Here is a 26,044-nt window from a genome sequence, read left to right on the forward strand (position 1 = left end):
AGCAAGGTTGATTTATTACAGCTCAGTTACAGGAACAGAATTATCTGCTAGCTCACCAGCACAATCAAAATCTCAACCCCTGGGCAGAATGAGACTTCTTAATATATTCATATTTATCTGCCAATTCTTAGACCCACTATTACTTTAACAGGTTTCAAGAAAACATGGTTAAATTTGTATGTACACAACAGTCTTTCTGCCACTACCAACACATGTCCACAACTATCACACTGATATCTGTATCAGTGCATTCTGGGAAATCTAGGCAGCTATGCTATATTGCCTCAAAAGGAGACTGAATAGCCAGAGGAGAAGAAATAGAGCAGCATGTGTGGCCTTGTACTCTGGGATGTCCTACAGCTTAGAGATCAGGAAAGGAGGAGAACAGGCCAAATCACAAATATCGTAGAAGCATAAGTGTGTTCATTTGCACTTTCAATTACCATACCTGTCCATAAAAATTTGCAATAACTTTACCAGTTAAAAGTTTTGTTATTACACAATTCTGTTCTCTAACTTTGTGCACACAACCCACTGGCAAGAGACTCGTTATGGATCATAAGTAGTATATAAACTAACATTGTAGACCAGTCACAAAGCCACACATCTTAATTAAAAATTCAACAGAAGGAATCTGACACCCTACTCTGCCAGATCAATCATGAAGATAAAGCTCATAACACAGTACCTAATCTGTGTATAATTTATATTACCTATGCATTTATAGTGTCCTAACTCAGCAATTTATAATGGCATTAAGAATAATGAAGTCCAAAATTTACTAATGATCCAAGTTCCAAGTAGTACGATCAAGATTGTGCTAAGAACAATTTTTTTCTTCCCCCACCCCTAGAGATAGGGTTACATAAACATCTTAATCAACATATGTAATACAATTTATGACATTACATTTTAAATGTATAATTACATATACTTTTTGTTCAAATTGTTCAACAGTAAACTGAGTGGAATATTTTTTTCCTTTAGCAAAAGATTTGTTGGGCTGGTTTGGGATATAACATAAGAATTTGAACACAAGTTTCCTCCTGGACAAATAAAGCTCATAGTACTGATGCCTTTTTAACAACTTTGAGGTAAATCGTGAGTTTTGCCCATGCCTGACAACACTTCATTCCCCCCCCCACAAAACATTTCTTTTATAGATACTACATTCCAAGTCAGGAAGCCATGATTTCAGACAAGCAGCTGATCTTCTTATTCAGCTGAAGATAATTCTGCATTTGGAAATGAAATCTGGCTTCCATATTATTTACTTACTGTATAAAACACATATACTTCAGGTGTAGCTATTATCCCCAAGCAATAACTGATAATTCAGTAGATTTTTATAAACAAAAATATCTCCTATCTTAAGAGAAAGTACCTACCTTAATGAAACAGCTAGTAGATAGCTAGGCCACAATCCACCAACTGGCTGCATACACCCATATTCATGCACCTCTGTGGAGCCCCAGTGACTTCAACAAGTCTCTCTGCAAGGCTAAATGTGGGACCTTCATTTTTATTTTAAATTTTACAGTGTCGTTATGTACAATTGACATAGCATTTTATGTTGTACTGGCACATATCGAGCAAATTCTACTGTGTTCTCCTATTTGCTAAAGTCAACACTGACAATGGCACGAAAGTCCTGCAATCTCAGAAACACAATAAAATTATTTTATTTTCCATATATTGGTTACCCCCAGCCAAAACTCTGACTACAGCACAATTAAAACTGTCATAACAAAAAGATTAAAATTAGGGCTGTTGATTAATTACAGGTAACTCATGCAATTAACTCAAAAAAATTAATTGTGATTAATCGCAGTTTTAATCGCACTGTTAAACAACCCCTAATCATTTTAGTTGCCCTTCTCTGAACCTTTTCCAATGCCAGTATATCTTTTTTGAGATGAGGAGACCACATCTGTACGCAGTATTCAAGATGTGGGCGTACCATGGATTCATATAAGGACAATAAGATATTCTCAGTCTTATTCTCTATCCCTTTTTTAATGATTCCTAACATCCTGTTTGCTTTTTTGACTGCCGCTGCACACTGTGTGGACGTCTTCAGAGAACTATTCACGATGACTCCAAGATCTCTTTCCAGATTAGTTGTAGCTAAATTAGCCCCCATCATATTGTATGTATAGTTGGGGTTATTTTTTCCAACGTGCATTACTTTACATTTATCCACATTAAATTTCATTTGCCATTTTGTTGCCCAATCACTTAGTTTTGCGAGATCTTTTTGAAGTTCTTCATAGTCTACTTTGGTCTTAACTATCTTGAGCCATTTAGTATCATCTGCACACTTTGCCACCTCACTGTTTACCCCTTTCTCCAGATAATTTATGAATAAGTTTAATAGGATTGGTCTTAGGACTGACCCTTGGGGAACACCACTAGCTTCCCCCTCTCCATTCTGAAAATTTACCATTTATTCCTACTCTTTGTTCCCTGTCTTTTAACCAGTTCTCAATCCATGAAAGGATCTTATCCCATGACAACTGAATTTATGTAAGAGCCTTTGGTGAGGGACCTTGTCAAAGGCTTTCTGGAAATCTAAGTATACTATGTCCACTGGATCCCCCTTGTCCATGATTGTTGACCCCTTCAAAGAACTCTAATAGATTAGACATGATTTCCCTTTACAGAAACCATGTTGACCTTTGCCCAACAATTTAGGTTCTTCTAGGTGTCAGACAATTTTACTCTTTACTACAGTTTCAACTAATTTGCCCGCTACTGATGTTAAACTTACCGGTCTGTAACTGCCGGGATCACCTCTAGAGCCCTTTTTAAATATTGGTGTTACTTTTTAAAAGATGCCTTTTTATCTCTCACTGCTTCTTTTACACAGTTGTTAAGACACGGTGGCTCTTTTTTAGTTCTTTTACTGTGTTTTTTAATTTGGGGTACACATTGAAGTTAGGCCTCTATTATGGTGTCTTTGAAAAGTGTCCATGCAGCTTGCAGGGATTTCACTCTAGTCACTGTACCTTTTAATTTCTGTTTAGCTAATCTCCTCATTTTTGCATAGTTCCCCCTTTCTGAAATTAATGCCAGTGTTGGTCTGTTGAGATGTTCCTCCCACCACAGGATATTAAATGTTGTTATATTATGGTCACTATTTCCAAGCGGTCCTGTTATAGTTATCTCTTGGACCAGATACTGCGCTCCACTCAGGACTAAATTGAGAATTGCCTCTCCCTTTGTGGAATCTGTACCAGCTGCTCCAAGAAGCAGTCATTTAAAGTGTCAAGAAATGTTGTCTCTGCATTTCATCCTGAGGTGACATATACCCAGTCAATATGGGGATAACTGAAATCCTCCAATATTATTGAGTTATTTATTTTGATAGCCTCTCTAATCTCCCTTAGAATTTCATTGTCAATATCACTGTCCTGGTCAATTTTCAATTCACCTCATACAAGTACTGTAGTGCGATATCTTTGTCATGAAAGTGCAACTACAAATGTAGATTTTTTTTTTACATAATTGCACTAAAAAACAAAACAATGTAAAACTTTACAGCCTACAAGTCCACTCAGTCCTACTTCTTGTTCAGCCAATCGCTAAGAGAAACAAGTTTTCTTACATTTATGAGAGATAATGCTGCCCACTTCTTAATTGCAATGTCACCTGAAAGTGAAAACAGGCGTTCGCATAGCATTGTTGTAGCCAGCATCGCAAGGTCTTTACATGCAAGGTGCACTAAACATTCATATGCCTCTTCATGCTTCGGCCACCTTTCCAGAGGACATGCTTCCATGCTAATGATGCTTGTTAAAAAAAACAATGTGTTAATTACATCTATGATTGAACTTATGTCGCCTGCTCTGTTTTACCCGCATTCTGCCATATATTTCATGTTACACCAGTCTCGGATGATGACCCAGCACATGTTGCTCATTTTAAGAACACTTTCACTGCAAATCTGACAGACTACAAAGAAGGTACTAGTGTGAAATTTAAGAAAAGAATCTGAGAGAAATGAGGTGTGGAACATGCTTTCAGAAGTCTTAAAAGATCAACATTCTGATGTGGAAACTACAGAACCCAAACCACCAAAAAAGAAAATCAATCGTCTGCTGATGGCATCTGATTCAAATGATGAAAATGAATATGCTTCAGTCCACACTGCTTTGGATCGTTGTTATCGAGCAGAACCCATCATCAGCATGGATGCAAGTCCTCTGGAAAGGTGGTTGAAGCATGAAGGAACATAGAAATCTTTAGCACGTAAATATCTGGCACGTAAATATCTTGTGACACCATCTACAACAGTGCCATGCAAATACCTGTTCTCAATTTCAGGTGACATTGTAAACAAGAAGTAGGAGACATTATCTTCTGCAAATGTAAACAAACTTGTTTGTCTGAGCAATTGGCTGAACAAGAAGTAGGACTGATAGGACTTGTAGGCTCTAAAATTTTACATTGTTTTATTTTTAATGTATTTTTTTCTACATTTGCAAGTTCAACTTTCATGATAAAGAGACTGCACTACAGGACTTGTATTAGGTGAACTGAAAAATACTATTTCTTTTGTTTTTTACAGTGCAAATATTTGTAATAAAAATAAGGTGAGCATTATACACTTTGTATTCTGTGTTGTAAATAGAAATCAATATTTGAAAATGTAGAAAACATCAAAAAATATTTAAATAAATGGTATATTATTACTGTTTAACAGCGCAATTTTTTTAATCGTGCGATTAATCACTTCACAGCCCTAATTAAAATATTTAATTAAAACTTTGTATAATATTAAAGTAGGTTTAAAATACTGAAAGATGCATTTGCAAGGGGACTGACTTACATAACCTTGGAGACCTAAGAACATCAGAATGGCTATACTGGATCTAATCAATGGTCCATCTACCCCAGTATCCTGTCCTGACAATGGCCAATGCCAGGTACTTCAGAGTGAATGAGCAGAACAGGTTATCATCAAGTGATCCATCTCCTGTCATCCATTCCCAGTTTCTAGCAATCAGGGGCTAGGGACATCTAGAGTATGGAGTTGAATCCCTGACCATCTTAGCTAATAGCCACTTATGAACCTATCCTCCATGAATTTATCCAGGTTGTTTTTTTACCGTTATAGTTTTGGCCTTCATAACATTCCCTGGCAATGAGTTCCACATGTCGACTGTGTGTTGTGTGAAGAAATACTTCATTATGTTGGGGTGTATGGGGTTGTCAGGGAGGGGTAGTACCTCTGACAGGGGAGCAGTCGTACTCCTAGGAGTAGCTCATCCACTTTGGTCCCCACTTGACACCCAGCTCTCACCTATGGCTCCAAGCAGCTGTCAGCATGCGACAGCGGCCACACCCCGGAAACTGTCTCGACTGGCGGGCTAAACCAGGTGAGGGTAGCCGATGAGTCTAAGACCCTCGGTGAGTTAGGGCCTGTCTACCCAATGCATGCGAAGGCTGGATCCGGCTGACTGAGGAAACCTGGTTCAATGGTCAGGAAGGTGGTGACAGCAAGTGTTGTGGAACGCTCAAGAGCGCGACAAGACACATAGGCGTCCTGGTCATCCACTGCGCCCTGCCCTATCTCCAGCAGTCTCGACTCTTGTCCTGCCACTGGATACAGATAGGAATTGGGAAGAGAGAGTGAGGTTGACGTTGCGCAACTCTCCCTCACTTTAATCCAATTCACGCACAAGTCTCGACATCATATCATATCACATCATATCAAGTCCTGTGGCGATGGGCGAGCGACGAAGCAGCAGGTGTGGCTACACTGGGAGCTGTAGCCGCAGACCTGCACACAGGCGGCTCAGGTATAATGGTCATTCCTCACTGACCGAAGCAGCGGTGGAGCTCGGCATCTTCTTGAGCGACTGAGCAGTCCTATTCAGGATTGCACTGCTCACCTCCGTAGAACGAGGAGGGGGCTAGAAAAGGTGCCCTAAACATTGCCTGATTCACCTTACCCTGGCCAGCATACCGCGGCTGGCGGGGATCCCATAAAAGCGGTCGAACAAAAACAAAACTTAGAGTGACACCGATCACCATTGGCACATGGAATGTGCGCACGCTACTGAACAACATCACAGCAGACAGACCAGAGAGAAGAACAGCACTTGTCACCAGAGAGCTCGCACGCTACAACATTGACATTGCAGCCCTTAGCGAAACTCGCCTTGCTAATGAAGCTGTCCGAGTCAGGCGGAGGCTATACATTCTTCCTTGAGATTAACACCGCCACATGGGAAACCCTCGCACTGAACCGTGCAGCATGGCGCAGCCTCATTCACACAGGCAGTAATACCTCTGAGGCGAGGCGTACTGCTGAGGCTGAAAGAAAGCGTGAGCTGCGCAAGTCCAGAGCTGCCCACACATCATTGACAGTGCCATCACGTCTGCCCGACGTGTGACAGGATGTTCCATGCCCGAATCGGACTGATCAGTCATCTTCGGACGCACAGAGTCCGGTCATCGAACGAATGAGTTGTTGAGGTCTTCATCGACAACGATGGACGAACATCAACTTCATTATGTTAGTTTTATACCTGCTGCCTATTAATTTCATTGGGTGACCCCTAGTTCTTGTGTTATGTGAAGGAGTAAATATTTCCTTATTCATTTTCTCCACACCAATCAATATTTTATAAACCTCTATCATATCCCCTCTTACTCATCTTTTTTCCAAGCTGAAAAGTCCCAATCTTTTTAATCTTTCCTCATATGGAAGCTGTTCCATACCCCCTAATAATTTTTGTGGCCCTTTTCTGTACCTTTTCCAATTCCCATATATCTTTTTTGAGATGGAGTGACCACTTCTGCACGCAGTATTCAAGATGTGGGCATATCATGGTTTCTTACAGAGGAACTATGATATTTTCTGTCTTATTTTCTATCCATTTCCTAATGGTTCCTAACGTTCTGTTGGCTTTTTTGACTGCCGTTCCACATTGAGCAGATGTTTTCAGAGAACTATCCACAATGACTCCAACATCTCTTTTTTGAGTGTTAAGGGCTAATTTTGACCCCATCATTTTGTATGTATAGTTGGGATTATGTTTTCCAATATACATTACTTTTCAGTCTGTTTGGACTTAATGATCTTAAGTAATTTTGTTTCATCTGCAAATTTCTCCATCTCATGGTTTATCCTTTTTTTCAGATAATTTATTAATATGTTGAATAGCACTGCTCTCAGTACAGACCCCTGGGGGACACCACTTTTTACCTCTCCCAATTCTGAAAACTGACCATTTATTTCTGCCCTTTGTTCCCTATCTTTTAACCAGTTAGTGATCCATGAGACCACCTTCTCTCTTATGCCATGACAGCTTACTTTGCTTAAGAGCCTTTGGTGAGGGACCTTATCAAACGGTTTCTGAGAGTCTAAGTACACTATATCCACTGGGTCACCAGTGTCCACATGCTTCTTAACCCCCTCAAAGAATTCTAGTAGACTGATGAAGCATGATTTCCCCTTTACAAAGGCCATGTTGACTCTTTGCCAACAATCTGTGTTCATCTATGTGTCTAATAATTCTGTTCTTTAGTAAAGTTTCAACTAATTTGCCTAGTTCTGAAATTAGGGTTACTGATCTGTAATCCCAGGATCGACTCTGGAGCCTTTTTTTTTAAAAATTGGCATCACATTAGCTATCCTCCAGTCATCAGGTACAGAAGATGTTTTAAATGTAGGTTTCATACCACAGTTAATAGTCCTGCGATTTCACATCTGAGTTCCTTCAAAACTCTTGGTGAATACCATCTGATCCTGGTGACTTATTACTGTTTAATTTATCAATTTGTTCCAAAAACTCCTCAACTGACACCTCAATCTGGGACAGTTCCTCAGCTGTGTCACCTAAAAAGAATGGCTCAGGTGTGGGATTAAAGATAACATTTAGTAATAAACTAAACTATTACTAAGGTAAGTAAAGGGATATAAAAATAGAAATATGTAACTTGCAACAGGCATGAAACAACAAAACAAATATTAAAGAGCCAACGCTTAAATAGAAACAGAAGCAAAACAAAATGTACTTAAAATTGAGCTACAAATTTTAGCTACTTCCTTGTCCCTCATTCTTATCCTTTCATTATCTTACTGCTACTCTCAGGAATTGTCTACACTACAGACTTCTGTTGACAAAAGTCAGCTTTCGTCAGGAAAACAGTGGAGGTGTACATACTACAATGCTCCTTCTGCTGACAAAACTCTCCTGCTTTGCTGACAAAATAAAACTACCTTGGCGAGAGACGTAGAGCTTTTTGCGGCAGATTGACAAAGTGTCATTGTAGACACTGTGCTTGGTTATGTCGCTGTAAATAAACCTCCAGGAGCAGTTAGAACTCTGCTTCCCTGCACCAGACCAGGCATCAGACCCTCCCCCTTTAAAGGCCCAGGAATTTTTGAAATTCCACTTCCCATTTGCTTGGCATGGAGAGTCACATCGCATCTTCCCAGCTGACCATGGCAGCTCTATGCAGCAAATGCTCCCCTGCTTGGCACACACCTGAGTTGTTGGATCTGCTGGCTCTGTTGAAAAAGGAGGCTGTGCAGTCCCAGCTCCGCTCCACCTGTAGGAGCTTTGAAACCTATGGTCAGATTTCTTGTGGCATGTTGGATAGGGGGTACAAATGGGACACGCATCAATGCTGTGCGAATATAAAGGAGCTGAAGCAGGCATACCAGTAGACAAGGGATCAAACTGTCGCTGCGCCGAAGACCTGCCAATTCCATAAGGAGCTGGACGCTATCCTTGGCAGTGACCCCATCTCCACCACCAAGAGCCCTGTGGATACTTCAGGGGTAGGGTGGAGACAGTGGACAATGGAATGAACCCCGAGGATGAAGTGGTGGACGAAAAGGTTGAGTTGGAGGATAAGATGGGACAGACGACAGGGTCATCCAGTACGTGGTGAGCCAGGACCTCTTCTCAACCCAGGAGGGTTCAAGCCAGTCCAGCACTCTCTCTCTGGCACACAAGACACAGGAGAGTGATCTTTTTGAGTTGATGTTGCTTGCTCATATGAAGTAGAACTGTCCTTTGCTTTGTTATATGCTAGAAGTGGGTTAAGGGATAGAAATGTAGAAGACTAGCTGTGTTTGCGTATGCTTCACATTCCCCTGTGCAGCTATGCTGTGGGGCGGAATGGTGTGTTAATGCATGCTGAGATTTCACAGGAATCCTCCAGAGAGATCTCTAGGAAACTTTCCTGGAGGTACTCGCCAATCCTTTGCTGAAGGCTCCTTGGCAGAACTGCTTTGTTCTTTCCCCCATTGTAGGAAACTTTCCCACGTTTATCACTAATCACTTGTACAGGGACCCAAGCAGCACACAGATGAGCAGCAGAGGGACCCAGTCAGAGGCCGCACACGAGCAAGAATGCAAGGGTGCATCTCTAGCATACCCTCAGAGTGAGATATCGGCTTCAATGACCCATGCCTGTGGAAAACGGTAGCTTAATTTACAGTTTTGTCTCTAGTCACTTGCAGTGATCCCCTTAGAAAACCACCAAGACCCTTTTCCCCATCTTGTGCACACACACCCTAGGCCAAACTCACCATCTTTAGGGCTTTCGCCAAGCTGCATGCTTGCCAAAGGACAGCGAGAAAGAGGTATATTTTATTATAATGATTTGATGCTCTAAATGCACTAACAATCATGCTATAATTTACTGTTTCTTGTGCTTCTGCAGATGTGGCTTTCAGGGGAACCCCCTACACATCAGTGAAATGCCTCTGCCAGATAAGGAAACAACCAAGGTGGAGCAAGGAAGACATGTTCCAAGAGGTGCTCCAATCCTCAGATGCCAAAAAACAAGAACACAGGGCATGGAGAGAGACTGTAAATTAAAATAATAAAATAGATAGGTAGGAGAGGAAGGAGAGCCAGGAACGAATTTTAGTGGGCCAGAAGCAGATGATAAAAGTGGTGGAGGAGCAAACGGAAATATTGAAGTCCCTAATCGCACTGCAGGCAGAATACATGAGTGTTCAGCCCCACCCCTACAGCCCATACAGAACTGCTTTCCATGCCCTGCCCAAACTCCTCTCACACATTCCTTGCATCTTCCTGGCCCATCACAGTACTGCATTCACTCTACCCATTCGGACAGCTTCCAAAATGACATCTGGAGTTACACACAACTGTAAGAACCTACATCAGGAGACTGCCCTTCACTGGGTGACTGGGCAACAAAATGGCAGATGAAGTTTATGGCTGATAAATACAAAGTAATGCACACTGAAAACATAATCCCAACTATACATATAAAATGATGGGGTCTAAATTAGCTGTTACCACTCAAGAAAGAGATCTTGGAGTTATTGTGGATAGTTCTCTGAAAACATCCACTCAATATAAAGTGGCAGTCAAAAAAGTGACCAGAATGTTGGGAATCATTAAGAAAGGGATAGCTAATAAGACAGAAAATATCATATTGCCTCTATATAAATCCATGGCACATCCGTATCTTGAATATTGTGTGCAGATGTGGTCGCCCCATCTCAAAAAAGATATATTGGACTTGGAAAAGGTTCAGAAAAGGGCAACAAAAATTATTAGAGGTATCGAATGGCATCCGTATCAGGATGAATAAGATTGGGACTTCTCCACTTGAAAAAGAGACGACTAAGGGGGGATACAATAGAGGTCTATAAAATCATGACTAGTAAATGATGGAGATGGAGAAAGTAAATGATGGAGATGGAGAAAGTAAATAAGGAAGTGTTATTTACTCCTTCTCATAACACAAGAACTAGGGGTCACTCACCTATTAGCCAGGACGGGCAGGGATGCAAAACCCTAGCCTCTGATTGCTAGAAGCTGGGAATGGGCAAAAGGGTATGGGATCACTTCATGATTACCTGTTCTGTTCATTCCCTCTGAAGCACCTGGCATTGGCCACTGTCAGAAGACAGGATACTGGGCTAGATGGACCATTGGTCCAATCCAATATGGCCATTCTTATGTTCTATCACCCAACCTCAGCTAGGGAATCCCATTGTCGCAAAGCCATTCACTATTTCATGCCCATTTCCAAAAGTCACAGTCCTTCTTAGAAGGATGCAATCAATGGCCCTACACACTTGTCTTAACACAGCCCCAACAGTGGGCTTCCCGACTTCAAACTGATTTGTGACTGACTGGTAGCAGTCTGGAGTTGCCAACTTCCACACAGCAATTGCCACGTGCATTTTCATTCAGAGAACAGCTCTCATTTTGGTGTCCTTGCGTCACAGTGCTGGGGTGAGCACCGCACACAGTTCCAGGAAGGTGTCTTTCCACATCCAAAAGTTCTGCAGCCACTGCTCGTCATTCCAGACCTATATAATGATGTGATCACACCACTCAGTGCTTGTTTCCTGAGCCCCATAGTGATGGTCCACTGTATGCATCTGCCCCATGAACGCCAAAAGTAATCTGGCATTGTTTCTTTTCACGACATATAGCAGGTCAGATCAGGATTCCTATTCGGATTGGAAACTCATGATATACTGCATAACTAGCCGTGATGTTTTCATTAACTGTAACCACAACAGAAGAGAGCAGTGCAGGATCCATCCTTTCAGGCAGAGATGGCAGTTGCGCAGTAAACAGGGACTGTTGAAAAATGATGCAAAATGCAGTCGGAAGCTCATGGAATGATGGGACAGAAAAAACTGCATCATGGGACACTGACCCCACTCTCATGATGCACTGTGATCCACTCCACATTCCCACAACTCCTAGCTGCAGAATGTGGTGAGTAGCACAGTGAGATAGCTACCCCACAGCACTGCTCTCACTGTCGATGCTAGAGCATCAACTTTGGATGTGCTCTGCCGACAGAAAGAGCGTTGTGTCAACATGCAAAAACAATGTAATTATAGCAGTTTTTGATCATCTGCATAACTTGTGTTCACAAAATCCTGCAGTGCAGAAACAAGGCTTCAGTCTAGATATCTGAAGATGCCACCAGTGTCAGTAGCCCATGGAGTTAAATATGCAGTTTGACTTAAATAGGTTTCCACCATCTCTGAGGAATAACTGAGACCTTTTATAGGCAAAACACTCAGCTCCATATTACACTTGGGGGACCCAGAGACCTCACTTTAAAAAAAGGATGGTCCCCAAGAAAGGTTTCAGGTCAGAATCTGCATCCTAAATTTCCCTGCTAATTAAACTTGCTCATAAAACTTCATAGTTTCTAGTCAATTCCACCTGCAGGATCTCATGAAGGAATAAAAGGTTGCACTGTTTGGGTTGCAAACACTACTAAATATCTAAATATATTAATAACATTTAGCATTTATGTAACACAGGGATCGGCAACCTTTCAGAAGTGGTGTGCCGAATCTTCATTTATTCACTCTAATTTACGGTTTTGCGTGCCGGTAATACATTTTAACATTTTTAGAAGGTCTCTTTCTGTAAGTCTATAATATAGAATTAAACTATTGTTGTATGTAAAGTAAATAAGGCTTTTTAAAAGTTTAAGAAGCTTCATTTAAAATTAAATTAAAATGCAGAGCCCTCCGGACTGGTGGCCAGGACCCAGGCAGTGTGAGTGCCACTGAAAATCAGCTTGCGTGCCACCTTCGGCACCCGGGCCATAGGTTGCCTATCCAGATGTAACATTTTTCATTCTCACAGCACCTTATAAACAACAAAAACATCTTTAAACTACAATTAAAAATGCATTTAAACAGTTCAAATGATTTGTAAAAGCTTGTTTTCACAAAATCTAGATTAAGCCAAATTTAACCTCATGACATCTGTCTTGACATTTAGTACCTTTAAAGAGTAACAGGACTAATTTTGACAGTTTGTATATGCACTCTTGTATTCATATGTTATTAAGAATTGAAGGTCCAGGTCATTGGAAAAGTAATTTTTCATAGATATATATTAAATTCTTGGATTTATACATAGATCCATGTCACAATATAATGGATATTCTTTATAAAACACATTATTTGAACATATACTTCCACAGAGCAAGTCCTGGAGGAATTGGACGTTAATGGTTAATAATTCATTCAAAACTCTCAAAGCTCTTTACAAAGATTACATCCATGGAATACCCATGGAAGACAGAGAAGATCATATATCATGTCAGCAGAACAGCTGTAACTAGAACCTAGGTGGCCTGACTCCTAATCCCTTGTTTACAAATTTATCAAAAAAAATCTACATTTTCCTATTTTAAAAAATGTCTCTTTCTCCCCCTGTTGCTGCTATGTTGAAGACTCACATTAACAGATGAAACTAACAGTACAATGCAAGAGCAACTGGGTGAAGTTCTATGGCCTTTGTTATACAGGTCAGAGTAGATTACCTAATGGCCCCTTCTGGATTTAAAATCTATGAATCTATAAAAGAAGGACTGATCAGTGGTTAGGATGCTAGCCTTCGACTCATGAGACCACAGTTCAATTGCGTTTCACCAGACTATCTACATGACCTATAAAACCTTGTTTTCAGTTGCTTATAACTTTGAGCAGAAATTTTCTATGAGAGGTGTCTGTCATGCTAAATTCTGAGAACTACGCTACGGAAAAATACAGCATTTTGCACATGTTCAATTCTGGCAACCTTTTCTCTGAGAAGTTCTAGTGCCCCCACGCTTTGAAGCGGGGACTTAAAATTTGGCAGGGGGTAACCTTAATGCCAAAGGTGGGCCATAGGCCATCCCCATAAAAACCCAAATTTGGCCAAGTTATAAACCTTTGAAAAAAATGTCAGTTCACATATATTCAGCAGATACTTGCTAGCAAAGCTAAAATCTCTGAAAATTCTCTGAGCTGCTGCCAGCAAGAGAAGGAAGCATGTCAATCCTGTGCTTTTGGTCCCAGGCAGCATAGAAGAGGAAGCTGCCTGATTCAGATGCAGAGGGGACAAGAGTTGAGGGGGGGGGGATTAGGGAGAAAACTGGGACAAGTAGCAGGAAGGAGGGGAAGAGACTGGCTGGGCAAAGGGCTTAGGAATGGGAGCCAAGGTGGGAAATGTGGGGTTGGGTCTGGGAGCCAGTTTACAGGGGGGTAGGGGAGAAAACTTAAATTAGATGTGGACCAGGCAGGAAGTGAGGCGCAGGAATTGGGACTAGCTGGGCAACATGACTTGGAACCATTAGAAAGGGCAAAAGGAGGTCCAGGGGAAAGATTTGATGAGGAGACAGGGCATGGGGAGAGAATTGGGACTGGTTGGGCAAAGAGCCAGAAGCAGGGGGTGGGAAATTAGATTGGATAAGGAGACCGGGGAGGTAAACTGGGACCGGGACCCAGTGGAGATGGGAAAAGTGGGTGGGGAGGAAGACATATCAAACAAGGAGTAGAGGGGAAGGAAGAGGAATGGGAATGGCCAGGCAAGGAAACTGGCAACAAGGAGCTGAAGGGGCTTGAGGGAACTGGAAATGGGTGGACAAAGAGACTAGGAGGGGAAAATTGGGATAGGGAGTCAGGAGGTGGTGACCAGGACTGGCTGGACAAGGAAACTTGGCTTGGGATTAGAGATTGAGGAGTAGAGACTGGGACTTGGATGAGGGGAATGGGGTGGGAAATAGATAGGCCTGGGTCAGCTTGAAGGGGATGAGCCAGAAGGGGTCAAACTTTGAGGGAATGAGCAGAAAAGTCCTTGCCTACTAGACCACATTCCCCTCCAGACATTTCTCTGATGGCAGTACATATCTATGAAATCCCCTGGGCAAAGTGTGTGTCTCAGTGCCCTATAGTGCTGGTCTTCAAAGAAGATGACAACCTACTATTTCTACCAGTTACTCCATTAGCTCAAGTGGCATAGATCTGTGTAGTAGATCTAAAGGTTCCATCCCTGCTGATGAATCAGGTGGCTGTTAATATGATGTCACGATAGAATTTTGGTTTGTTCACTTTGTTTTTCAAAAAAGCTAGGAAATTACACACAAAAATCTACATTTAAAATGTTATTAAGGATTCAGTCTTTAATTACATGATCACAGACTATTTTTTCCATGCCCCTTTCAGCGCACAGGATGGACTTGTTCTGGGAATGAATTAAGGTTGTGAACTAAAAGAGCTGTTGTCTGCCCTAACTCTGTTGCAGAAATTGAAAGGTGTGTAGTGAATGAGACGGAACTGCAAGAAGAGAAAGAACTGTAGCATAGTTAAGGCAGCTGAATGCTGCCTTGGAGAACTGGATTCTATCCCTGCCTCTGCCAACAAGTTCCTATGTGATTTGCCAAGCATCACATAAACCAAACTTTTTTACAGGTGGTCACTAATTGAGTGTCCATTTTATAGATGCCTGACTTGAGACCCTGGGGTCTAATTTACAGAAGTACGGAGCACTCCCAACTGCAAATGAAATCACTGGGAGCTGTCTTTCAAACATACAAAGTTATATATAAGTTAAGTGCTCTGAAATAATCAGGTCCTAGGTGTCTCAAGTTGGGCACCCAAAGCTAGTGGATACTTTTGACTTTAGAGCGTCTGTGTCTCAGCTCCTCATATGTAACATTGGGATAATAAAACCAGATCATGTAATAGAGGTGTTGTGAAAACAAATTAATGTTTGTGAAGCATCATATACTACAGCATCAAATTCCATAAAAAGCCTACAGGTCTGTCGCATCTTAGGCGCATTTAACATGTGCGATTTCAGCTTTACGCGGTCGGCAAAAACAAGAAAAAAAACGAGAAAAACAACAATTTAAATACTGTTTCTGTAGTGTGGGCGATTCCGCCCGCCATTACACTCAATGTAAGTTTGACTATACGCGATTTTCGCTTTACGCGCTGACTGCGGAACGTAACCCCAGCGTAAGATGAGACAGACCTGTATTAAGAAATTAACAATTCTGTCTTTGGAGCAGGTTTGAATAAAATACAGTAAGAAAAGCATAGGAAACAAAATATCAAATAGCTGCTCATTAAGTGAGGACTGTCTATTCTATGCCCTGAATAAGGCAAGGTCCTGTGGAAAAAACAATATTTCAACACATAAATAAAGGCCATATCATAATGCATATGTACAAGGGGGCTCAAATTAAGACAAACTTAATTCTGGCATTTCCTAACTTTTGAGTGCTTGACTTAGCATGCTTAATATTCTTCTCCCCTTTAATAACTTTTTCTTTTTTAAGGAAGTTTTAGCAGATTTACAAATCAAAATAAAAAACTAATTACAACAACAGTGACCGTTTTTTTGTTCCGAGAAATAATATGCAGTAATATGATCATCAGATCTCTCTACTTAACAGGGTAAGCACCTTTAAATCATCTGGGAAGTGTTGTTTCTAGTGATTTTATTAAATTGAGTGAAACTACTGACTCAAAGTTCTCTTAATGTAGGTTTTTAAGATGTGACAGATACATAAACTATGCTCCGTGATGATAGGCACATTGTCACAGAATGTTGTAAGACACTATGAACTTGAAAACTAGTCAATTAAAATAATTTTTAAAAAATTTAAAGTGGAGTCAGTTCCTACCAGACTTGAGTCCCTGAGAATTTCTATAGTTTAACTAGCATATCTTCCTTTAAAAAACTTTTCTATCCCCTTTTGTTGTGGGAAAGGTCTTCACCAACAAATGTGGAAACTGACTGATGTAGTAAGAGGAGGCCCTAAGATATAAACCTTGGTATCAGAGGCCTGGTATGAGGCCTGAGGCCTAAACTAAAGTAATGATCAAGACTTTGCTAACATAAAGCAAAGTTAAGCTGTGAGCCAGAGGCAGGCCCTGCTCACAAAAGCTGGCAAGGAAAGGGCTGATGCTGCAAGAAGATACGTACCTAAAAAGGTACTGAACACTAGATATCAGAACATTCACATACTTGCACATTCCACACAGATAACAAAGAACAGGCTGGCCAATCCCAATGACAGGGGCAAAAGGGTAAAATGATGGATAGAGTTGTTTTGATCGAACCAACATGTACAAGGTAGAAGGCGGCACCTTAATACGTAGAGGGATTGTACCTTGCTACGTAGAGGGGTTGCACCTCAATACGTCAGGTGTGATGTGTAACTTGTTTGTATCTGTGTATAAGAATGCATCCTTGGGGCGGTGTCTTTGTCCGGCCGAAGGGGGAGTGGAAAGTCCCGCCACTGAGCCGGGTCCATTGCCAAGAGGCACTCTCTCGCAGTACGCCCGGTAGACTAAGTAATCTACAGGGACCCTGCACGGGTGTCCGAGGTCGCAATAAACCTAGCCGACGTGGCTTTGCATCTTACTGGACTCTGTGGTTATTGGGGGTTCTCGTCGGGTCTGCTGTGTCAGCTATCTGCGCAGAGCTGGGGCAGCAAACAGAGGGAACTCACGCAAGCAGCCGAGTGATATCAACAAGGAGAAAGCAGAGCACCATACCGGTACCACTCTGACAACAACTGACTACACTGGATAAACAGTGGAAGTGACTATAAACAAAGTTTTATTAAATTAATTATGCACAAATGAAACATACCAAAAACAAGAGGCACTCTCTCTCTCTCTAGTCTCTTTCACTTCTAATAATTTTAAGTGTTATTTGTAAAATTAAATAATAGAAAATATAAAACATTCATATGAGATTTTTCAAGTTGATAATGTCCCATTAAAGTTTATTTTAATGGCATATAAGAGCACTTTAATTTAGATGAATTAATGTTAGTAGACTTGGAAGAAGACATTTTAAGGAAGGAATTTGAAAGACCAGAGAGTGGCTAACTTTCATATTAGAAGCATTTGGAGTTTCAGGAGTCAGCATGGCAGAATGCATGAGCCACTGGATAGAAGAAAAAAAATATTTTTAAAACAAATATAAAACAGGTTTCTGTGATCATCAGCATTCTTACTGAAAAAGACCAAAAGAACAGCTAACAATGAAGTGACTAATATTTCCAATATTCACTACTATACTCCTTCACTATGTAACAATTAGGACCTCAATTCTGCAAAGACTTATACATATGAGTAGTCCCATTGACTTCAAGAATACTACTTGTGTAAATCTTTACAGGATCAGGACAACAAGAACAATCTAGCAGACTTTTTTTTTTTTTAATTATTTCAACATATACTTACTGAGACAGTGTTGTTTTTCCTGAGCCAGGCAGACCTCTTAAAATTAGAAGTAATTTCTGTGACCTACATAACTTGTCTTCTGAAAACTGCTGAAAGTTAAAATTGTGTATTCCCTCTATCTGGTAAGTTCTAGGATCTTTCCAACACACTTCTCTGGTTTCACAGAAACCATTATTCATGCATCCATCCTGGTTGCTATATCCATTTCTGGAGACTTGCATACTATGGATACCACTATGACCAGCATGACTATTATTCTGATCAAACAATGGACAGCTCCTATTAGTACTGCCACTATTTCCATGGTAACCTGCATAATTCTTGTGAGGAAGTCCATCATTCTGAGAATGGAGAGTATTTGGTTGATGTGGTGTGGAATTAAGAGTTTGAACATCTAAATGATGGTTGAACCTAGGAGGAAGAGGACCCTGAGGTATTATGAAAGATTGTGTTGGCTGCCATCCAGGCCTAAACTGAGGGACTGAATGGTTCCAGAATTTAGAATCCACTTGCCAATTAAAATGATTCTCACTTCTCCAGCCATTTGTTTCACTGTCAAAACATTTTGGTTCACTGCCTGTCTTCTGGCCACTTGGTTCATTATAGAAACATTGTTCATGGTCGTAATATGATTGTGTTCTACTGTAACAGGTATCTTGTTCATCCTCATGAGATGGTATAAATCGTTCCTGAGATGATTCAGTTTCTTTTTCCTGTAGGTGACCTTCTAACTCATCTTTATCGCTTTCAAGCTGCTGAATTTCTTTATAAAATTGGCACAATTCATCATCTATTTCTGATACATCACAAGAGAGAGTCTGTATTTTCTTTGCTTCCTCTTTGTCAATTTTGTTGTCAAGTACAGTATTTTGTTTCTCTTTGCCTGTGCTAAATTTAGTAAAATTCCTGGTTTCATCCTGTTTGTTCTCCTCCACAGGTCTGTAAACAGGCCCAATAAATACTTTGCTTGTACTATGTTCTTCAGCCTCTACTTCACCTCCATTTACTGTGAACGATTTATTGCTAATTTCTTTAATATTAGCTTCATCTACTTTTTCAGTAATGAATGGGCATTTATTTTCTGTAACCTCAGTGTCTTTTATTGGAAGATTTACACTCTGCATGATCGTTGAACGAGTAGACTCAATAATCCCTGGCCTATTACCAGGGAATTCTTCATTGGATGTTTCCAAGACATCTGTATTTTCATTCTCTTTCTGCTGCACTTCCTGTTTTCCTTGGTCATCAGAGATGTATAAAGGTATCCATTCTTTGTTTATTCTCTCAGTGTCTGTTTTCATAAAAGATCCCTGGAAACCATCATCACAGGATTTATCATGAGCTTCTTCTGTTGATTTAATTTTTTTAGAACACGGTTCAATTGTTATTTCATCTTCACATTCCAAAGGCCTTACTTTACATTCAGCATGAAGCATCTTCAAGAAAAAAAGCAAGAATATTAACAATACATACACTTTTAGAATACATTATGAAAAATTAGAAGTTATTCTAAGCTATAATTTGTAACATCAGAGTTTATCTACATTCACAACTAAAATAAGTTAGTTATTCATTTAATCAAAGACAGCATCCACTATAGGCTAATGTAGTTTTGGTTTTAAATAAAAGTTACCTATTTCAGTAGGTTTATAATAAAAACTATTTTGGTGCAGAGCTTTTCTCGTATTTCAGTGACAATATTAGCAATTTACTATCTGTGCTAAATTATTTTTTAAAAGTGAATTTAGTGCTTCAGAAATAAATTAGATCAGTAGCCTGAACACTGGAATTCTCTAGTTATCCACCGTACAGGTTCAGTATGGGCATTAGCAATGCAATTACTTACATCATTGCCAACAAGCTTCAATCTTTTTTCTACTGGGATCACCCCTAAGAATTAGATAACCAAATGTCTGTGCTCAGTTAATGCTTGACCTTTCTACTCAGACTGCCAACAAAATGTTACCTAGAGCCACTGTGATGTAATTTCTATATGCACTGGACTAATCCAACTCATAGCCCACCGAACACCTGTTAGATGCCAGTTATTAATCAATAATAAACTAGATCAGATTTAAAAATTAAAGCTGTGATCTATTATTAGTTGTATTACCATAGCACCTACGAGCCCCAGCCAAGGATCAGGACCTCACTGTAAAAGGCCACTGTACAAATGGAGAACAAAAAGATTGACCCTTCCTCAAAGAGCTTACAGTCTAAGTACAAGACAAGAGACAACATATGGATACAAACAGATGGAAGGGTATAAGGAAACAGTGACATAATATTGGTCAGCATGACAGGCAGTAGTTTCCAAATGCCACCATTATCACTTCTCCGAGTGTCATCCAGTCACCTACATATTAAGTTACCTAACTCAAAAATACATGGTCTTTCATGGCATTCCAGAGACGTGTATAAAGTAGATGGAATGCAATATCAACTGCCTTTCAAAAGACAAGACATATGATATTTTTTGGCATGAAATAATGTGAGAAATGCATCAGACAAGATGGTTGATAACAGACAATTTCCAGTTTAAAGTTCCTACTAGAGGGTTAATTCTACTAGTGTCTGTAACCTATTAAACTTCTGAACTCTGGAAAGTGACAGGCATCCAATAACTGAACTATAATAAAATTAAAAGAGAACTCTCCAATTTGCAGTGAGAGTGAGATTCCCTTCTTCCATTTACAGAAAAAAGTTTTGCTTTATGTGAGGAAGGTTAGCCTCTACCCTCCCGCCCCAATATGGAAACAAGAATAATTTTGCTATGCACATATTAATCTCTTCCATCTCAAGGGGTGGGAAGAGAACTTTGCTGTTTTCTGTGTTGTGAGTTACTCTGGGGATAAGACTGGACTAGGAAGGGAAGAAATGTCTTTCCTCTCTTGGGATGCAGATATTGTTAGTGTGTATATGTATATAGGCGTGTGTGTGTGTGTATATATATACACACACACACACCTTTGTCTCCCCAACTGTCATCCGGGCCGCAACCCTCAACTTCAAGAATGATATGGGGAATGTTGCTATGTGTTATAAACTACCTCCCCTTGTCTCTAGGACTAGAGTGGAGGATGTTACTCCCTCCAGGATAGAGTGCAGGCTATTGCTGTGTGTGTGTCACAGTCTCTCCCATCTATCTGAAGTGGTTGGGGGGTGTTGCTGTGTGTATCAGTCTCTCCCCTCTCTCCGGGCAGGACTGGGTGGGAAGTGTTACTGTGTGTTGGTGTCAGTCTTGCCCCTCTCTCTGGGGTGGGAAGTGCTGCTGTGCACACCAGAGGGTTTCTCTCTCTGCAGTGAGTTGGGGATAATGACGTGTGTTGCAGTCTCTCCCCTCTCTCTGGGCTGGGTTGTAGGGGGTGTTGCTGTTTGTGTGACACAGTCTCTCCCTCTGTAAAGGTATGCATGTTGTTGTGTGTGTCCATCACATGCTCTCTCTGAGAGTTAGGGGTGTTGTGTGTGTGTGACTGTCTCTCTTCCTCTGGGCTGAAAGGTGTTGCTGTGCGTGTGACACTCTCTGGGCTGGAGGGGTGTTCCTGTGTGTGAAAGACAGACTCTCTCTGGGTTGGGGGAGATGTTGTGTGTGAGACAACCTCTCTCTGGTCAGGAGGGTGTTGCTATATGTGTCTGTCTCCCTCTGGTCTGGGGGAGTTGCTGTGTGTGCGTGACAGACTCTCCCTCTGGTCTGGGGGGTGTAGCTGTGTATGCATGACTGTGACAGACTACCTCTGGTCTGGGGTGTTGCTGTGTGTGAGACAACCTTTCTGGGCTGGGCAGATGTTGCTGTCCAAGTGACAACCTCTCTCAGGGATGGGGGGGTTGTTTCTGTGCATGTGACAGCAGGCTCTGTCTGGGCTGTAGGGGTGTTGCTGTGTGTGTGTGTGTGTGACAGCAGGCTCCGTCTGGGCTGGAGGTGTTGGTGTGCATGTGCGACAGCAAGCTCTCTCCAGGCTGGGGGTGTTGCTGTGTGTGCATGTGTGACAGCAAGCTCTCTCCAGGCTGGGCGTGTTGCTGTGCGTGTGACAGCAGGCTCTCTCTGGGCTGGGGGTGTATGTGAGAGAGAGAGACAGACAGACAGACAGCAGGCTCTGTCTGGGCTGGGGGTGTTGCTCTGTGTGTGTGTGTGTGTACGCGCGCAACAACAGGCTCTCTCTAAGCTGGGGGTGTTGCTGTGTGTGCGTGTGTCACACAAGCTCTCTCTAGGCTGGGGGTGTTGGGGTGTGTGTGTGTGTGTCAGCACGCTCTGTCTGGGCTAGAGGTGTTGCTGTGTGTGTGTGTGTCAGCAGGCTCTGTCTGGGCTGGGGGTGTTGCTGTGTGTGTGTGTGACAGCAGACTCTCTCTGGGCAGGGGGTGTTGCTGTGTGTGTGTGTGACAGCAGGCTCTCTCTGGGCTAGGGGTGTTGCTGTGTGTGTGTGTGTGAGCAGGCTCTGTCTGGGCTAGGGGTGTTGCTGTGTGTGTGTGTGTGTGTGTCTGTGTCAGCAGGCTCTGTCTGGGCTGGGGGTGTTGCTCTGTGTGTGTGTGTGTGACAGCAGGCTCTCTCTGGGCGGTGGGTGTTGCTGTGTGAGTGTGACAGCAGGCTCTCTCTGGGCTGGGGGTGTTGCTGTGTGTGTGTGTGTGTGTAAGACAGCATGACAGCAGGCTCTCTCTGGGCGGGGGGGTGTTGCTGTGTGTGTGTGAGTGTGACAGCAGGCTCCCTCTGGCCGGGGGGGTGTTGCTGTGTGTGAGAGTGTGACAGCAGGCTCTCTCTGGGCGGGGGGGTGTTGCTGTGTGTGTGTGACAGCAGGCTCTCTCTGGGCAGGAGGGTGTTGCTGTGTGTGTGAGTGTGTCAGCAGGCTCTCTCTGGGCCGGGGGGGGTTGCTGTGTGAGTGTGTCAGCAGGCTCTCTCTGGGCGGGGGGGGGGTGGTGCTGTGTGTGTGTGTGTGTGTCAGCAGGCTCTCTCTGGGTGGGGGGTGTTGCTGCTGACTCGGTTTCTCTCACACTGGGCCCCGGCCAGCACTGCGCGGCCCACTCCGCTCCCACTCCCCACCCGGCAGGACTCTCGGGGGACCCCCCTCCCCCTTCGAGCGCCCTCTCACACGCGGGAGAGGCGCCCGGCACCGCCCGCCCCCCTCTCATCACAACCGCAGCTGGATGAAGGGACCAACCTCCGGGCAGAGACAGCAACAGCCTTCCGCGGCCTAGCCTGGCCTCCGGCTCGCAGCAGCGCAGTCCCGAGCGGTTGGGGGAGGGGAGTTCCTGCGGCTCTTCGCTCTCAAGATGGCGTTAGCAACCTCAGCATCCGCGCCGGGGCGAACGCGGCCTGTTGTGGGGCTTGTAGTGCAGCCTGGCTCGGCCTTAGAACTACAACTCCCAGAATGCCCCGCGGGCAGCCCTTCCGCCACAGCTTAGGCGCGGGGCTGCTCAGGGCAGGGGAAGGTCTGTAGAGAAGCGCAGGCAAAGGCTGCTTGAACGTGGGGAACCAGGGCAGGCTGGGGAGAAGGTCTCTCGTGGGGTGGGGTGACTCTTACGTGGTGATTCCTTGTACGTTGATGAGTCACAAGGAGACCCCTGCATTGGGGATGACATGACAGGCGGGAATATGCAAGGGACATTATTACTAGGGTCCGGACCCCCTTTTGGGGGAGTCCTTAACTGGGAGGCTGACAGCTCCCCTTGTTCCGGAGGGGATGGGATATTTCCTGTTTGGGGCTTGGTTTTTAGGTCCCCTGTTTCCAGTCTCCCTCTCTGTGAATGATCTGTTTGTGGGGGGTCTGCATGTGTTACAGTTTCTTGCCCCCTCTCCCTGAGTGCTGGGGAATGAGGGGAGAACTTCAGTGTTAGTTTTACAGAGTGGGACTGCAGACGTAAAAAGTGTGATCTCTTTAAATTATAAGTATTAAAGCTTTAAAAGACAAAGAAAACCTCTTCGGATGCTGTTGAAAACATGGGGCATGACTGATGGTTTGTGGTTTCTTCTCAGTGGCCACTTGCTGAAGGTTGCAAACTAGACCTACAATCACATTTTGAAACCCGTTTCCGATTTGTGGTTGCTGCAGTTTGGTTTTACTTCCTAGAACTCTTTAATAGTGGATTATTTTTCTTAAAAATAACTACAGTGGTAGATCCTGGCTAGTAACTGCTCTGTCAATATGAATTTGAATACAGTATAATTCTCTTCCCCCATCCCCCATGGCTGTTTGTATCTCAGCAGACTAACTTCCTTTTACTATGCAAAGAAACGACATAATCAATTTTCTTTTGTAGAGAGTTCTGAGATGTAGAGAAATCGTTTTTCTTTGGCTTGCATTTGTCTTGTACTAAAACAGATTACAGTATATTGCCTCTTACATATTTTTCAGAATTGTTCCTCTTTCCCCAACTGTTCATGAAAAGACTGATTTTCTGATTCTAGTCTCTTGCCACACTCCTAAAATTTTTAGAACAACCAGTCTGTAACAAGTCTTCTAGTCTCTCACTGTTCCCTAACAATGGGTTACTAGAGGTCAGTTACTAGAATGATCAACACTTCTTTTTCAATAAATGTACAGCCATCCCATATCTCCAGCTCATCTGAGCAAAAGCTGCATGCATTTTTTTTAAAATGTTCACAGCTACGTACAGATCCCAGCACATACAGCTGGGATTCACTTCTGCAGCAGTAGGAAACACAAAGATCATCTCTACAAATAAACTATTTTGATAAGTAATGGGATGTAGCATACCTCCCTCAAATCCTCAGGCTTACTGTTCATAATGATTTGAGCATGGTGACAGTTATATTTGAATATGTGACCAAAAATACTGTTCTGACCCACCCAAAAATCCTAAAACTGACTCTTCTAAGAAATGAATCACCAAATTATTAAACTATTAAATATAGCAAATTGTGGTCATTGCCAACCTAGGTTGGATTTTAACTGCTAACTTGGCTGTGAAAGGTGACAAATTGTATTACTAAACCCCAGGTTTATCCAAGTCCTAAACATGGGTTAATTTTTTAATTCAGACATTTATTTTAAATTTTCAGCAAAATGTGTAGATAATTTCTATTGTGTTAAGCCAGTTGAAATAAATAAGGGTCAACTAAACAATTATAAATAATGAGTTTATAAAAATTACTGACCAAATACTGGTCCCATTTACTTAAACTGGAGTCTTGCTATTAATTTCAGAGGACTTAGATTTGGCACTAAAGTAGAAAGGATTCCATATATCCATTTTAAAGATGCAGATATGATGAAAGATACATTTATAGAAACAGAAGCTCTTTTTTTACCTAACCAAGAAGCAAGCTTTCCAGAGATTCAGTGATTCCAGATTTACATCAGCATAGCTGACAGCAGAATTTCTCCTGAGAACAGATCATTTTGGATCATAGGGACTGGGAAAGTCAAACACACAAGAGCAATGCTTTACTGATAATGGCAAAAATAATAACTGTCATAACACATAGTCATATACACTGATTACAGTTGATAAGGGGAGATAATACTGGTACTCCAGGACTCTTTAAGCTAGTGGAGAAAGGCATAACCGCTGACGAAAATGAAGCCAGGTAAATTTAAAGAAGGCACACATTTTTAACAATGAGGATGATTAATGAGTGGGACAAATTACGAAGGTAAGCATTGGATTCTCCATATCTGAATGTCTTCCTATCAAGAGTCGTTGCCTTTCTGGAAGATACACTTGTTGGAGAAAAACAGAGTTCTCACTCTCTTGTTGAGTGAAGCAAGATCAGATACTTTATTCTCCAGCACTTGCATAGAGGGAGAGAGTGCACTAGGACACAGAGTTTCCCCCTTCTAGGCAGGTCTCTCTACAGGTAAACAATTACAGCAAGCATTTATACCTTTTGTTACATACAATAATGAGCAACAGCTGCATTTTGTTCATACATAGCTCATCCTGATACCTTATTTTTCACATCTATTTAGACTCTAGTCTACATTCCATACTTATCTACACACAGGGCCGGCTTTAGGCCAATTCAACCAATTCCCCTGAATCGGGCCCTGCCCCTAAGAGGGCCATGCGCCCAAGCCC

General features: G+C 42.1%; 1 protein-coding gene across 6 annotated transcripts in view; it reads right to left on the reverse strand.

Moving 5' to 3' along the window:
• The window catches only part of LOC120396072, a 110,666-nt gene extending 87,253 nt beyond the window's left edge, over positions 1-23,413 (reverse strand). For 3 of the 6 annotated variants that reach the window (XR_005592960.1, XM_039520969.1, XM_039520965.1), the window contains exons 1-2: positions 23,164-23,412; positions 18,014-19,449 (exon numbers count right to left, since the gene is read on the reverse strand). Coding sequence is in view for 4 of the 6 variants with exons in the window: in XM_039520969.1 (XP_039376903.1) it covers positions 18,014-19,449 (1,436 nt within the window). In the remaining 2 variants the exon portion in view is untranslated. Of the gene's footprint in view, positions 1-18,013; positions 19,450-19,859; positions 19,963-23,163 lie in introns of those variants that run through there. The other 3 variants (XR_005592961.1, XM_039520968.1, XM_039520966.1) reach the window with 3 other exon arrangements.
• Positions 23,414-26,044: the final 2,631 nt, after the last annotated feature.

This window comes from Mauremys reevesii, linkage group 1 (assembly GCF_016161935.1).
Source record: "Mauremys reevesii isolate NIE-2019 linkage group 1, ASM1616193v1, whole genome shotgun sequence".
Taxonomy (NCBI): domain Eukaryota; kingdom Metazoa; phylum Chordata; order Testudines; family Geoemydidae; genus Mauremys; species Mauremys reevesii.